The sequence below is a fragment of the Canis lupus genome, chromosome 11 (assembly GCF_003254725.2).
Source record: "Canis lupus dingo isolate Sandy chromosome 11, ASM325472v2, whole genome shotgun sequence".
NCBI lineage: Eukaryota > Metazoa > Chordata > Mammalia > Carnivora > Canidae > Canis > Canis lupus.
Genome location: NC_064253.1, coordinates 23,408,105 through 23,419,883, shown reverse-complemented (window position 1 = coordinate 23,419,883; position 11,779 = coordinate 23,408,105). Strand labels below are relative to the sequence as shown.

Below are 11,779 nucleotides of genomic sequence, written 5' to 3'. Positions count from 1 at the left end.
AGGCCTTTCTCAGAGGGGACTTAGCCCCAGATTCTCCCTGGGAAAGGATGGGTGGGGCTGAGTTCACGTCTACCCTCTACTGATGGGCCAGGTAAGTGGACTACAATGTGGCTATGGACACGTAGATGGATGTCGGGGAGGTAGGTCCACACACATCCTTCTGCCCTTTGCTCTTCCAACAATCCCATGAAACCTTGGAACCACCTCTGGAGAGCTGGACAGGGCAGGCTAAACCTAAGAACAGGACCCATGACACAGGCGTTGGGGCTGCTCTGCCATAACCAGCCACTGGGAGCAGGCAAGAGGGCCGAGCGCATGGTCCTGGCGGGGGTGTGGGGGCCGTAGGGTGGAAATTAGGGAAGGTGGTTGCAGATGCCAGCAACGGGGGAGAAGCTGCGGTGTATGGCTAAGGGCCTTAGACCTGCCGCTAGGTGGTCACCTGACCTGGGCCACCCATGCGAGGCCTTGATCGTGCTCCTGGATTTCTGGGTGCCTCTCTCTGCTCACCTGGAGAATGGAGATCATAACGGCACCTGGCTCGCAGGGTTTTCAGCACCGCGTGAGACACTGCATGGCATGTGCCGATCTCCGGTTTGACACGCACTGAGTGCTCCGAACGTGAGCTATCCCTGTTCTTCGCCGGATGATCTGGTTCAGAGGTGCTCGCCCGAGCGTCAGTGTAACGCTCTCCCGAGGTGACCCCGGCCCTTAAGCTGCCCCCTTTGCAGCAGTCTGCCCAGAGCCCTGGGGCTTTTCTCTGTGCACATTCTCGCCGAACTAGCTTATCCAGTCTCATGGCTCCGGGGGACTTTTCAAATGACTCACTTTAGACCTCACCCCTTTTGACATCTCCATTTGGACAGCTCATAGGGAACCCCAGACTCTACACGTCTGAGCCTCGTCATCCTCCTGTAAACAGTACATCATCCTCCAGTCTCCTCCATCCCAGGAAATTGCACCGGCATCTGGTGGCCCAAAGTGGAAGCCGCGGAGATCATTCTTGCGCCCACGCTCTCCATCCTCCTACTTGCAATCCATCACCTTCCAGATACCACTCCGCTCATCTCCAGCATTGCCGCCCGAATTCAAAGCCTCTCTCCAAGGCGACATCTGAGCCCCCTGCCTGCCTCCAGCCCCAGCTTATACTCTAATGGCTTCTCCCTGCCCTTGGGATTTAAAACCAAGCCCTAATCTTGGCCTTCAAGACCTAGCACTATCTGGCCCCCACTAACCCCTCCAGCCTCATCTCCTCACACTTCCTTTGTATGTCCAGCTCCTGTCACTCTGGCCTTTCAAGCCCTGGGGTCTCCCTCTCCTCCCTCGGCTCGCTAGTGCCTTCTCCTCCTTCAGGTGTAACCAACAGCTCTCTTCTCCAGAAGGACTTGCCTGCATCCTCAGAGATCGGTCCTCTTCTATCAGAGCCCCGTCAGCTCCCTTATCATTAAATAACTGTGCGATTCGGAGCCGAATGCCGCTCTACCTACCACCATGCAAGTCGTATGAGGTCAGGGCCAACAGCCGCCCTGTTCGCTGCCGCTTTCTCAATGCCTAGCAGAGTATTCAACACAAAATAGACAGTGAGTCTTTGTTGGATGAAATATAGCGGAATGACAGAGCTAGAGGTTTCAGGTGAATTTGCCTGTAGGTTCTTCATCTGGACACTTTCCCTTTGATTCTCTGCCTTAAAGTAAACTGTATCAGATAAAATATTGAGTTGAACTCTCCTTATTGATTGGCCTTTCAAGTGGCCACTTTCCTGGAGGTGGTGATCCACAAAGTTGTTAGCAACCGACATTTCCTGTCTCCATCGATGTAGCGCCTCGGTTATTATTGTGTCTCCTGCAGAGACTAAAGAACATGCAATTTAACTTTGCACACTTAGCTATTTCTGCTTGAATCACTCTTTATCCTGCAGGCGAGCAGAGGTCTTTGTAGTATCATCCATGCTTTGTGGATTGTCTTGACTGAGAATCTGTTAAATCGCTGCTTCACACATTGACTTCCCCACCTCTTCCTGAACTTTGATCCAAGATTTCCTTCTCAATGAGCCCTCCCCTGGATCCTTGATCCAAAACTTCAAGTATCTTCCTCCCCCAATCCTGGATGTTCCGAAGCTCCCTCTCCTACATTTTCTCCTTAGAACTTCCCACTACCTTATATATTTTATTGTTCTTGTTTAGCGTCTCCATCAACCAGAATGAAGATCCTTGAAGGAAGGAACTTTTTGTTCAGTCTACCCTGTGCCTGACATCTAGTATTAGTTGAATGAATGAGCAAACCACCTGGGCACTGCTCCATACCAGAAAAACAATACATTCAAAAATATAGGAGCAGAGTCTATTCCTTAAAGTCTTCTTCATTCTCCATTTCTGCTTCTCCTCCGTCTTCCAAACCGATCAGATAACCCTAACCAGACAGGGTTCAGACACACTACACTGCTACAGCTTTGCTGCCCACAAGGGCAGCTGACGCCCCTACTACAGCTCTACTACACCGCCTCGCACAAAGCTCGACCTGTAATAAGCACCCAGGGAAGAGCGATGTGAGAGGAAGTGAAGGAGCAAGCAGTATTTAGCCTGAACTCTCTTAACAAATACCACTTGCCACTTCCAAGTTCCTTTTTTCACATGACCTTCCAGGAGTAGCACAGCTTTTCATCCTCATTCCTGGGCTTCCATGTCCATTTCAAAGTGGCTGCCCAGGTTCCTGTCGCCACCGTATCTGCATTGTAGCATTGGGAAGGCGAAAGCAGCCGGGAGGACATTCTTCTTTGGAGCATTACACCAAATGGCACATATTTCTGCTCCTCTCCTTCGCCACATGACCATTATCTAGCTGAAACGGAGTCTGGGAAGCGTGGTATGCGGCTGGACATAAGTGTCCTATAATTACGGAAGGGAAGAATGGGTCTTGGTCAACTTCCAGCAGTTTGTCAACTCATCATCTTCACCATCACTGCTATCGCTAAGGAGGCTGAAGCCAATTCCGTAAAACTTAAAGAATTGTAGTTGAAGAGAAAGCAATCAGAGGATGTCTACTATGAATCTTAAATGTTGGGATAGCAATTCAAACTCCTCTGTGCTTTCTTTACCCCCTATAATCCCACACACTCTTCAGCAAAATTAATCTTGTACTGGGAAGGACAAACATGGTCCCTATGCTCTCTCGCTCCAAGGTGTTACTTGGGGTGCCCTACCTGAATGTAATCAAAGGCTTGTCCCTCATGCACAACTGGGGATATTAGGATATCTAAAACCAGGGTGCTAAAATGAAACTACAGGGTTCTTCATACTGCAAGCTATAAAATAAAAAGTACTTTTTGGTTTATTTTCTCAGGTTAAATAAATCAAACTGTGCCCTTTGACTTTCTCCAGGAAAATATTAAACATCAACAGGGTAAAGCTCCAACTTGACTGTTAATTTTGTAGGTTCTCTAGCCAACAATTCCAGGAGCCTGATAACTTTGGGGGCAAAGATCTAAAAGTTCAAGGAGAAAGAATAGATACTGCTCTTCTAATTCTTAGTTGCATCTCTTCTTCTCTGATGAGGCATGCAATAAAGAGATCTAATATTTAGAGTGCTGAACTATGAAGCATTCAGCTAAGAACCATCATGTTACATAATTCAAAAGATGAATTCTAGTATAAAAAAAATTAGGGCAGCCCCGGTGGCCCAGCGGTTTGGCACCGCCTGCGGCCTGGGGTGTGATCCTGGAGAGCCGGGATCGAGTCCCACGTCGGGCTCCCTGCATGGAGCCTGCTTCTCCCTCTGCCTCTGTCTCTGCCTGTGTCTATGAATAAAGTCTTTGAAAAAAAAATTACCTCTGACTTCTTTCCGTTCATTTCACAAGTATTGGAGTGCTTATAATTTACCAAGAACTGCTCCAGCAGTGGGAATACGCTGGCCTCAGAGACTTTACATCCCCATGATGTGAGACAGTCAGTAAAGAAATAACACCTATAGGGGATCCCTGGGTGGTTCAGCGGTTTGGCACCTGCCTTCGGCCCAGGGCGTGATCCTGGAGTCCTGGGATCCCAGCATGGAGCCTGCTTTTCCCTCTGCCTCTCTGTCTCATGAATAAATAATCGTAAAAAAAAAAAAAAAAAAAAAAAAAAAAAAGAAAAAGAAAAAGAAAAAGAAGAAGACCTATAGTATGTGAAATGGGGATACTTTCTCAATTCCCAAGGTCTTATTTTGTTCTTCCTGAAAGCCTTCTCAGATTAATCCCAATTGGCTTTGTCACTTCAGCAATTTTTTTTTAATAGATTTTATTCATCTATTCATGGGAGAGAGAGAGAGAGAGAGGCAGAGACACAGGCAGAGGGAGAAGCAGGCTCCATGCAGGGGGCCCAACGCAGGACTCGATCCTGGGACTCCAGGATCATGCCCCAGGCCTAAGGCAGATGCCAAATCGCTGAGCCACCCAGGGATCCCCCACTTCAGCAATCTTATTAAAATATCTGGAAAGCTAGGCTTGATGCTGTACACTTCAGAAAGTCTGACATTCAACATGAAAGGATATTGAAGAGAGGACAATGTTCTCTTGGGTATAGAAATCCAAGAAATACTTTGGAATCTATTTCTCTGAGTACTTTCAAAAAAAGAGCTATATAGTTCCACTCCTACTAATCAGCTACATTTTTGTCAGAGAAAGGAAAGGACCAATGTAGAGCAACTGCCTCAACAGGTTAGAAGGGTACACACACTACACACGTGACTGTTTAGTGGTTAGCTAGTGGTTGGGGGTTTTTAATTTATCCTTTCCTGAACTGTTAAAATTTTCAGCATTTAGCTCAGATAAAAGTATATAAAGTGAAAGAACAGGTGAGGCTTTTATTGGACAGGAAAGGGGGAACAGATTAAAACCAAAGTATAAAAGGATGCTTTCAAAATCCATCCCTGAACATCAAAACACTGCCCCCAGGAACTGCCTCGCACAGAAAATTTACAAATATCCACTTGATACGATATGGATAGTAAGAGTCTATATGCCTCTTTCCCCATCCATTCCACATACTTTAAGACAGGAAATGCTGGAGCACCTGGGTGGCTCAGCAGATGAGCATCTGCCTCCGGCTCAGGTCATGATCCTGGGGTTCCATATCATGTCCCACATCCAGCTCATGGGGAGCCTGCTTCTCCCTCTGCCTATGTCTCTGCCTCTTTCTGGGTGAATCCCATGAATAAATAAAATCTTTTAAAAAGGCGGGGGGGGGGGGGGAGGTTAAGGAGGCCAACAACTTTTCCCTTGAGTCTCAGCCTCCTTTCTTTAAACTACAACCACAAAGTGATTTAGATCAAGAGAACACACAATCTTTTTTTTAATCAAGTCTTTATTAACAATAGGCTTACAAAGTCAACAAAAAAGTGATATTTAACATGTTAAATGAACTTTAAAAAAAAATGCTTCCTTCTTTAAACCGTTATTTACTACAGAGCTCCAAAGTAGTACTTTCTTAAAAGCTTGCCCTAGCCTGCTGACAGCCTTTTTATAAATATGTATAAAATCTGAGCTGCATCAAAACTGCTGTAATGTGGAAGAGCATTAGCTACTGAATCTGTCGTCTGAAGGAAAACTGAAGCAGATGTCACGGCTGATCCCTTCATCACCTGAACTGTTTGGACTACAGCAATCTGAAAACTAATCACCTTAAATCGGAGAGAAGCCAACACCTCTGTTTACTGAAATCTAGTGCCAGAACAAATGTTTTTTAAAATATACTTTTAAAACAGCTATCGAAGTAACTACTAAATACCTTACACTTAAAATAAAAAGGTGTAAGAAGGAACTGATTTGCAGGGATGGATTCTTTTGATGAAGCCTTGTCTCCGAAAAGAATAATAAGAGCTTTTATATTTGTTCTTTTGGGTTAAAATATTTAGTTTGGGTTTTTTTCCTTTTCAGGTGGGGAGCACAAAGATTTACACCATCCCTTCCTAATGAGAGTAAGTTTGCATTTCTCCTGTATACAACACAGCGGTGGTAAAAGTATGTACTTGTGGGGCTGATAAAACCCATCTGTGATTAAAAAAAAATTTTTTTTTTGAAGGAGAAAATGAAGAAAGTGGATCTCCTGAAGTCAAGCAGTATCAGTAATAATTCCTCTCAATCAAAGAAGCAGAAGAAATGCCAATAGACAATAAAAACAAGTTATATGCCAGGCACTGTTCTAGGTAGTTTTTTTGTAGGACTTTATTTAATCTTTCCCAAAATACTATGAAGCAGACTTCCACTCCAACTGGGGTACAGCGGGGTTAAGCAACTTGCTCAAGGGCACAGAGCTAGAAGAGCGATGAGGCGCAGGACTCCCGTGCAGGCAGGCCGAATCCAGAGGCACTTCTGCTAGGAGCTACTCTATCTCCTAATCATCCGGTTAACACCTCTCATCTACAGATGGGTAAGAGAGAAGGGACATCAGTGTTTAAAACAGCCCAGACTAGATCTAAATACTTTTTCAAAACACAACTAAACTCAACAAACAAAGAAAAACACATCAACTCTCTTACAAACAAAATGGAAAAACACTGATCATTCTGAGCAAATCTCCTGCTGAGTGGAAAGGCATGGAATACCTATTTTCTACTGCTCGTGCACACGCAGATAACAGCCGGTCATAGCAACTGGTCATCTCATCATTTTAGAACTCCACTCAGTGAAACATGTTAAGTCAAAAGAGAATACCAAAAAACAAAACAAAACAAAACAAAAACAAAAACCCACACACATTAAGGTTTTGAGATTTATTAAAATAAAGTATTAGCAAACAATATGCAAAAACAAAGTTCTTAAGAGTTATGGCTTTGAAAAGCACAATATAGTAAAATCTAATACATTTTTATAAGTATCAAAAAGGCAACAGAATTGAAGCATGTTGCTAGAATTTCACTTTCTACAACATACACAGAAGCAGAACAAGTACAAAATAAGCAGATCTATAGCGCAGCCATTGGTTTGGTCTTTATCATCTGCATGTGAAATATCTTTTTAAGAGAAGATGGGTAGGTACATACAAACATCCAGTTTTCATGATTACAATCCTATCCAATTTTAAAATAAGTGATATTCAAAATGCAATTTTAACGCACCCAATTAAGAAGAAAATCACTTGCCCAACTATTATCTTCAAGAGTCCCTATACATAAAATACTTCATGAATCAAATCAAAGCAATGTCATCTCCAATGACATTAGAAGTGAAAATCTGATTCTAAAAAATTTCTTTTATAAGGAACTTAGGATTGTTTGGCTTCACTGTACTTTTATTATGATTAATACCAGCTAGTATCAGAAGGCGCTACTCATTAGTGAGGGAAAAGAAAATATCTGTACACAAAATTCTGAACTTCTTAGGAATAGTATCGTCAAATGAATACTTAAGGGACAATGGTTTATGGTAACTGCAAGAATTTTAAGAATTGAATTATTTGGACAAGAACCACACAGAACTTTTTCAGTCTGCCATGAATAACAGAAGAATTCTGCTCTAAGACCCTATCTTTTCACCAAAACATCCCATCGCTTGTTTTACAGCAACTGCTACCAGTGAATATTTTAACATAAGCTCTTAAAAAAAAATTTTTTTTTTTGCTATGTAAAATCCCTCTGTTTTTTGTAAACCATCCAATTTCAGGTTAACACTTCAGTTATAATACAGTTGGCTTTTAGAAGATAAGTTTCTACTATGAATAATCCAATATAACAAAAGCGTGGTAAATACTGTTACCTCTTTTCATTAGGAAATGCTAAACTGTAGTCCAGTGAATTCCAAAGAACTATCCACCAGGCACAACTGTTTATGCAGAAGAAATGCCTTGAATTGTCAGTTTCCATACATGCATCTTCTGTGAGAAGAAAAGCTCCCCCAAACCCCACCTGTATCATAGAGGAAAATGGCTGCTGCTCTGGAGGAAACAGGCTCCAAACCTGAGATCTGCCCCCCATAAAGCTGCCCTAGTTAGTATCTCAAGAGACCCTCCATAAACCAATGTTTAGGAAGACTCCCTGCCATTAAAATCACCAAACATGCCTGAAACCACCATGATATCAACTACATTAAAAGATCCTTGCTTATCTAGCTCCTGGGAATAATGAGGACACATTTTGTATTCCCATCTGAGTGAGTGAAGATTTAACTAAGAAGACAAAGACGGACTCTGATCCCTTTAAAAAGTTAACAGATCCAAAACTGAAGCCATCACTGGAAGTTGAATTCAAAATTATCAAAAGAATCTTTTATTTCAGTAAGCATAAAAGATATTCATATATTTTAAGTGGGAAAGTGATAATAATCCAAAGTAATACTGAGCAAACAGCTATGAAGAGTATAAAGAAATAGATCGAAGCTGATGTATTAGATGCTCTTCTGTAACAGAAAGACAGTGCTTAAAGAGGTACTATCAGACTTTCTGGAGGTTCTGTGCTACTGGTAGGGTTTCATTTTTCATATAAGCCTTCACTGTTTCCCACGGTTACCCTCAAGGGTTTTACGATGTGAGCCCCAGGTCTCATCTTGACAAGAGATTTCAGATCTGAACACTTATTATTTTACATCTTAAAAGCATATCTTACTCTCCAGTGTCACGGAAAGTATAAAGTAGCTACATCCTCTTGCAGTGCTATGAGGTATGTAGCTCACTGAACTACCCAGTAATCTTACTGTGGATTTCAACTCAGAAACCCAGCCAATTCTATAACCACAGTTACCTTAAATAACAATAAAATGTGAAAAATGACTTATATTCTGATGTATGTAACTTGACATTTTGATTGATGTTTTCTTTAATCTCTAAAAAAAAAAGCGTTAGCTTCAGTAGATCAATAACATGCCCACTAGTTTACATTCTGTAACTCAAGCCAAGTAATACCAAAAAGACCATAATACTTTATGAGACAGAGATGCTGATCAAATGCAATGCTTATTTTTTTTTCTGATCATCTTTCTGTCGTGTTTACTCAGATTAAAGTTGACTCAATTTCTCTTTTTGCATTTACCAAATCGGTTGTCATTTTATTATTCTCAGACACTAGTCTTTTCAGCTCACATATGTTGTATGTTGTACAAGTTATAAAAGGTGATTGTTCCAGTGGTGTTGGTATTTTCCATCAACTTTGACTATAAAATAGATTCTAGAGATTAAATAAAAATTTAAAACTGTCATTTTCTGAAAAGGTTTCCTTCAGAAGTGTCTTTTCATTGGTCATAATTTTATTTAGTTTTTTAAATCTCACTGGTGATTTTTATCTCCCATCCATGGATTTGGGGCACCCTCAGGAATTACAGAAGCAGCCACATTGAATACAATTTTCATTTAAAATCCAGGGGTGTGGAGTTAATAACTTTTAGGAAGTACAACAGGCTTATACTTTTCCATGGAAGTCTTGACAGGAGCTTCATACTGTCCTCCATGAGATAAAATTTCTTAAGGAAAACACAGAAAAGGCCAAACACATAAAACCCTGCCAGTTCTAAAGGTTGTAATGTAACTAAAAACAATTTTTAATTACCTCAATTGAAAACAACAATTCAACAGTTCCACCAGTTCAAATCCACTGATTTTGAATACATGTATGTCATTCAATATGGATGCTTTTTTTCCTACAAATTTGTTCCAAAGATTATGCCATAAGCCTGATAAATAAAAGAATAATGTAAATAGCGAGGTTCTAACACCAAGCAAATAATTCTCTTTTCATGTGGCTGACACAACTCTGGAAGATTAAGAATGCATGTCATGTAAAACTTCTGTCTGAAGCTCGGGTGGTGGTCAGAAAGTATCTTTTTACCCAGAAAGGACCGTGAGCTGAAACACATATGGCACTTCACCTGAAAGAACTAAACCCCCCCAGTGGCTGCACTTCGTAAAAGGAATAAATAATGTCACGGAAAACAAAATGAAATGCATATTCTCCTTTCCTTAAAAAAAAAAAAAAAAGCATTTAAAAAAATTTTAAAAGCAGAAAGTCAAACCAAACTAACATTTTAAATAGAAGACTGGCTCCATATACTTTCGAAAGGCACCAGAAAATAGCTTTCCCTGGTAGGTAAATTAGGTCTTTTTTTTTTTTTTTTCTGAAACCATGTCTTTGTTCTCATGCCATAACAAATTTGACTGCTCTCAGGAAAAAGAGGTTAAAAGCCCTTGACCCAAAGCCTTCAAGCATGATTGACTGAATGGCTATTTTAGAATTTTCACATCTTTCCTCTCTGAGGACTGTTCTGAGAGACTAGTGTCCACAGAGGTCCCCCAAAAATGGAAAACCAGCAGCATGTATGGTAAATGAGAGAATAGTCTGCATTCTTTGATACATGACTATATTAAAGTCAACTATTCTCAACAAACACTGCTTCTTCAAGGACGTACCAGACCAGCAGCCTCAACTTGGGGCTAGACTGAAGAGGCTTCGGGCTACAGTCCCTGGGTCCCTTCCTTGCTCAGGGCAACTGATGGCAGTAAAAGCAATGGGATTAAGCACGGGACTCTCCAACAGGAGTAACACCCATAAGGCAGCAGAGAATTAGAAAGGCACCTTCAGGTGGAGCTACAGAGTAACAGTCTTATTATCATCTAGGTTGAAAATACAACAAAAGCTAGAGAAAGTGTAACTTCTACAACTGTCATCTATAAACCGCAGTGTCTGTTAATACAAAAGGGGTACCAAGGAAGTAAGGATGTGCATCCAAGTCTAAGTCACTTGAGTGTGTTTCACAAAAGGTTACACTAAAAACTGTCACCCATCAAAGTGCAAAATAAAAGATTAATGCATGTCAAAATTAGAGTTCTTGCAACAGTGGCCAAAAGCAGCAAAGCTGAACAAGGCCGGGCGTGCACTGTCACTAGCTATAAAAGTAGTACTTAGGACAGATTCTGAGTAAATGACATATAATGGAGATCTGTTGTTTACAATAATTCTTTTTTTTAAAAAAGGAAACGTTTTACAAAAGATATACCGAGTGAAGTCACAGGAGACTGACAAACATTTAGCTGTATTAAATGCAAATTTTATGACATTGCCTAGAAAACTATGACTTTACTTTTACTGAACACTACTTGTTAGAGCAGTGCATAGTGTTCCTTCAAATAAAAGTTTTGTTTTGTTTTTTATAGTTTCTTTTCAGCCCCTACCATATGCTTTTACGAAACGATGAATTACACTTTCTTAACACTGGTAGGACAAAGAAACTGGTAAAAGTACAGCTTCTGCAGGATGAAGAGTAGAAGGGAAGACTTTTTACTGTATACCTTCTTAAACTATTATAATTTTTCATCATGTGGTGTATTACTTTTTCAAAAAACTTGAACAAATAACAAGTTGGTTGGGACAAGGCAGCAAAATTGTGTCCCAGTTTAAGATCAATGTCAAACTTGTGAACTGGGGTACAATATTTACTTTGCATTTCTCACAACACTTTTGATAGTTAATCACATGAACACAAATAACAAACAAATGTAGATTCATTACAAAATACAAATGTATTGGTCACAATTATGTAGAAAAAAAATAAGCTGTAATATCTGTTTTCCACGTAAGCTCACAGTATCTGTACTGAAGGTTTCCCTAAAATTAAAACAAGTCCGCTAATAATATAATTGAAAAGACTACTTCTGCACTATGAGACGGAAGATATGGGGTTCAGAGGGGAGCCCATCTGAGTAAGGACTTTATCCAGCCACTGAAGAGGCCCATGAAGATGAATCTCAATCCAACAGGGGGTGCTGGTAACATCCTGCCGGTGATACTCGGCTCCCCAGCCCTATGAAAATGAAAAGATATCATAGCA

General features: G+C 41.0%; 1 protein-coding gene across 4 annotated transcripts in view; it reads right to left on the bottom strand.

Annotated features, from left to right (window-relative positions):
- Positions 1-6,726: 6,726 nt before the first annotated feature.
- Positions 6,727-11,779, bottom strand: part of SMAD5 (SMAD family member 5) — a 55,104-nt gene continuing 50,051 nt past the window's right edge. For all 4 annotated transcript variants that reach the window (XM_025432037.3, XM_025432039.3, XM_025432038.3 and 1 more), the window contains one exon: positions 6,727-11,752. In XM_025432037.3, the coding sequence (XP_025287822.1) occupies positions 11,609-11,752 (144 nt within the window). In that variant the 3' untranslated portion in view covers positions 6,727-11,608. The remainder of the gene's footprint in view (positions 11,753-11,779) is intronic.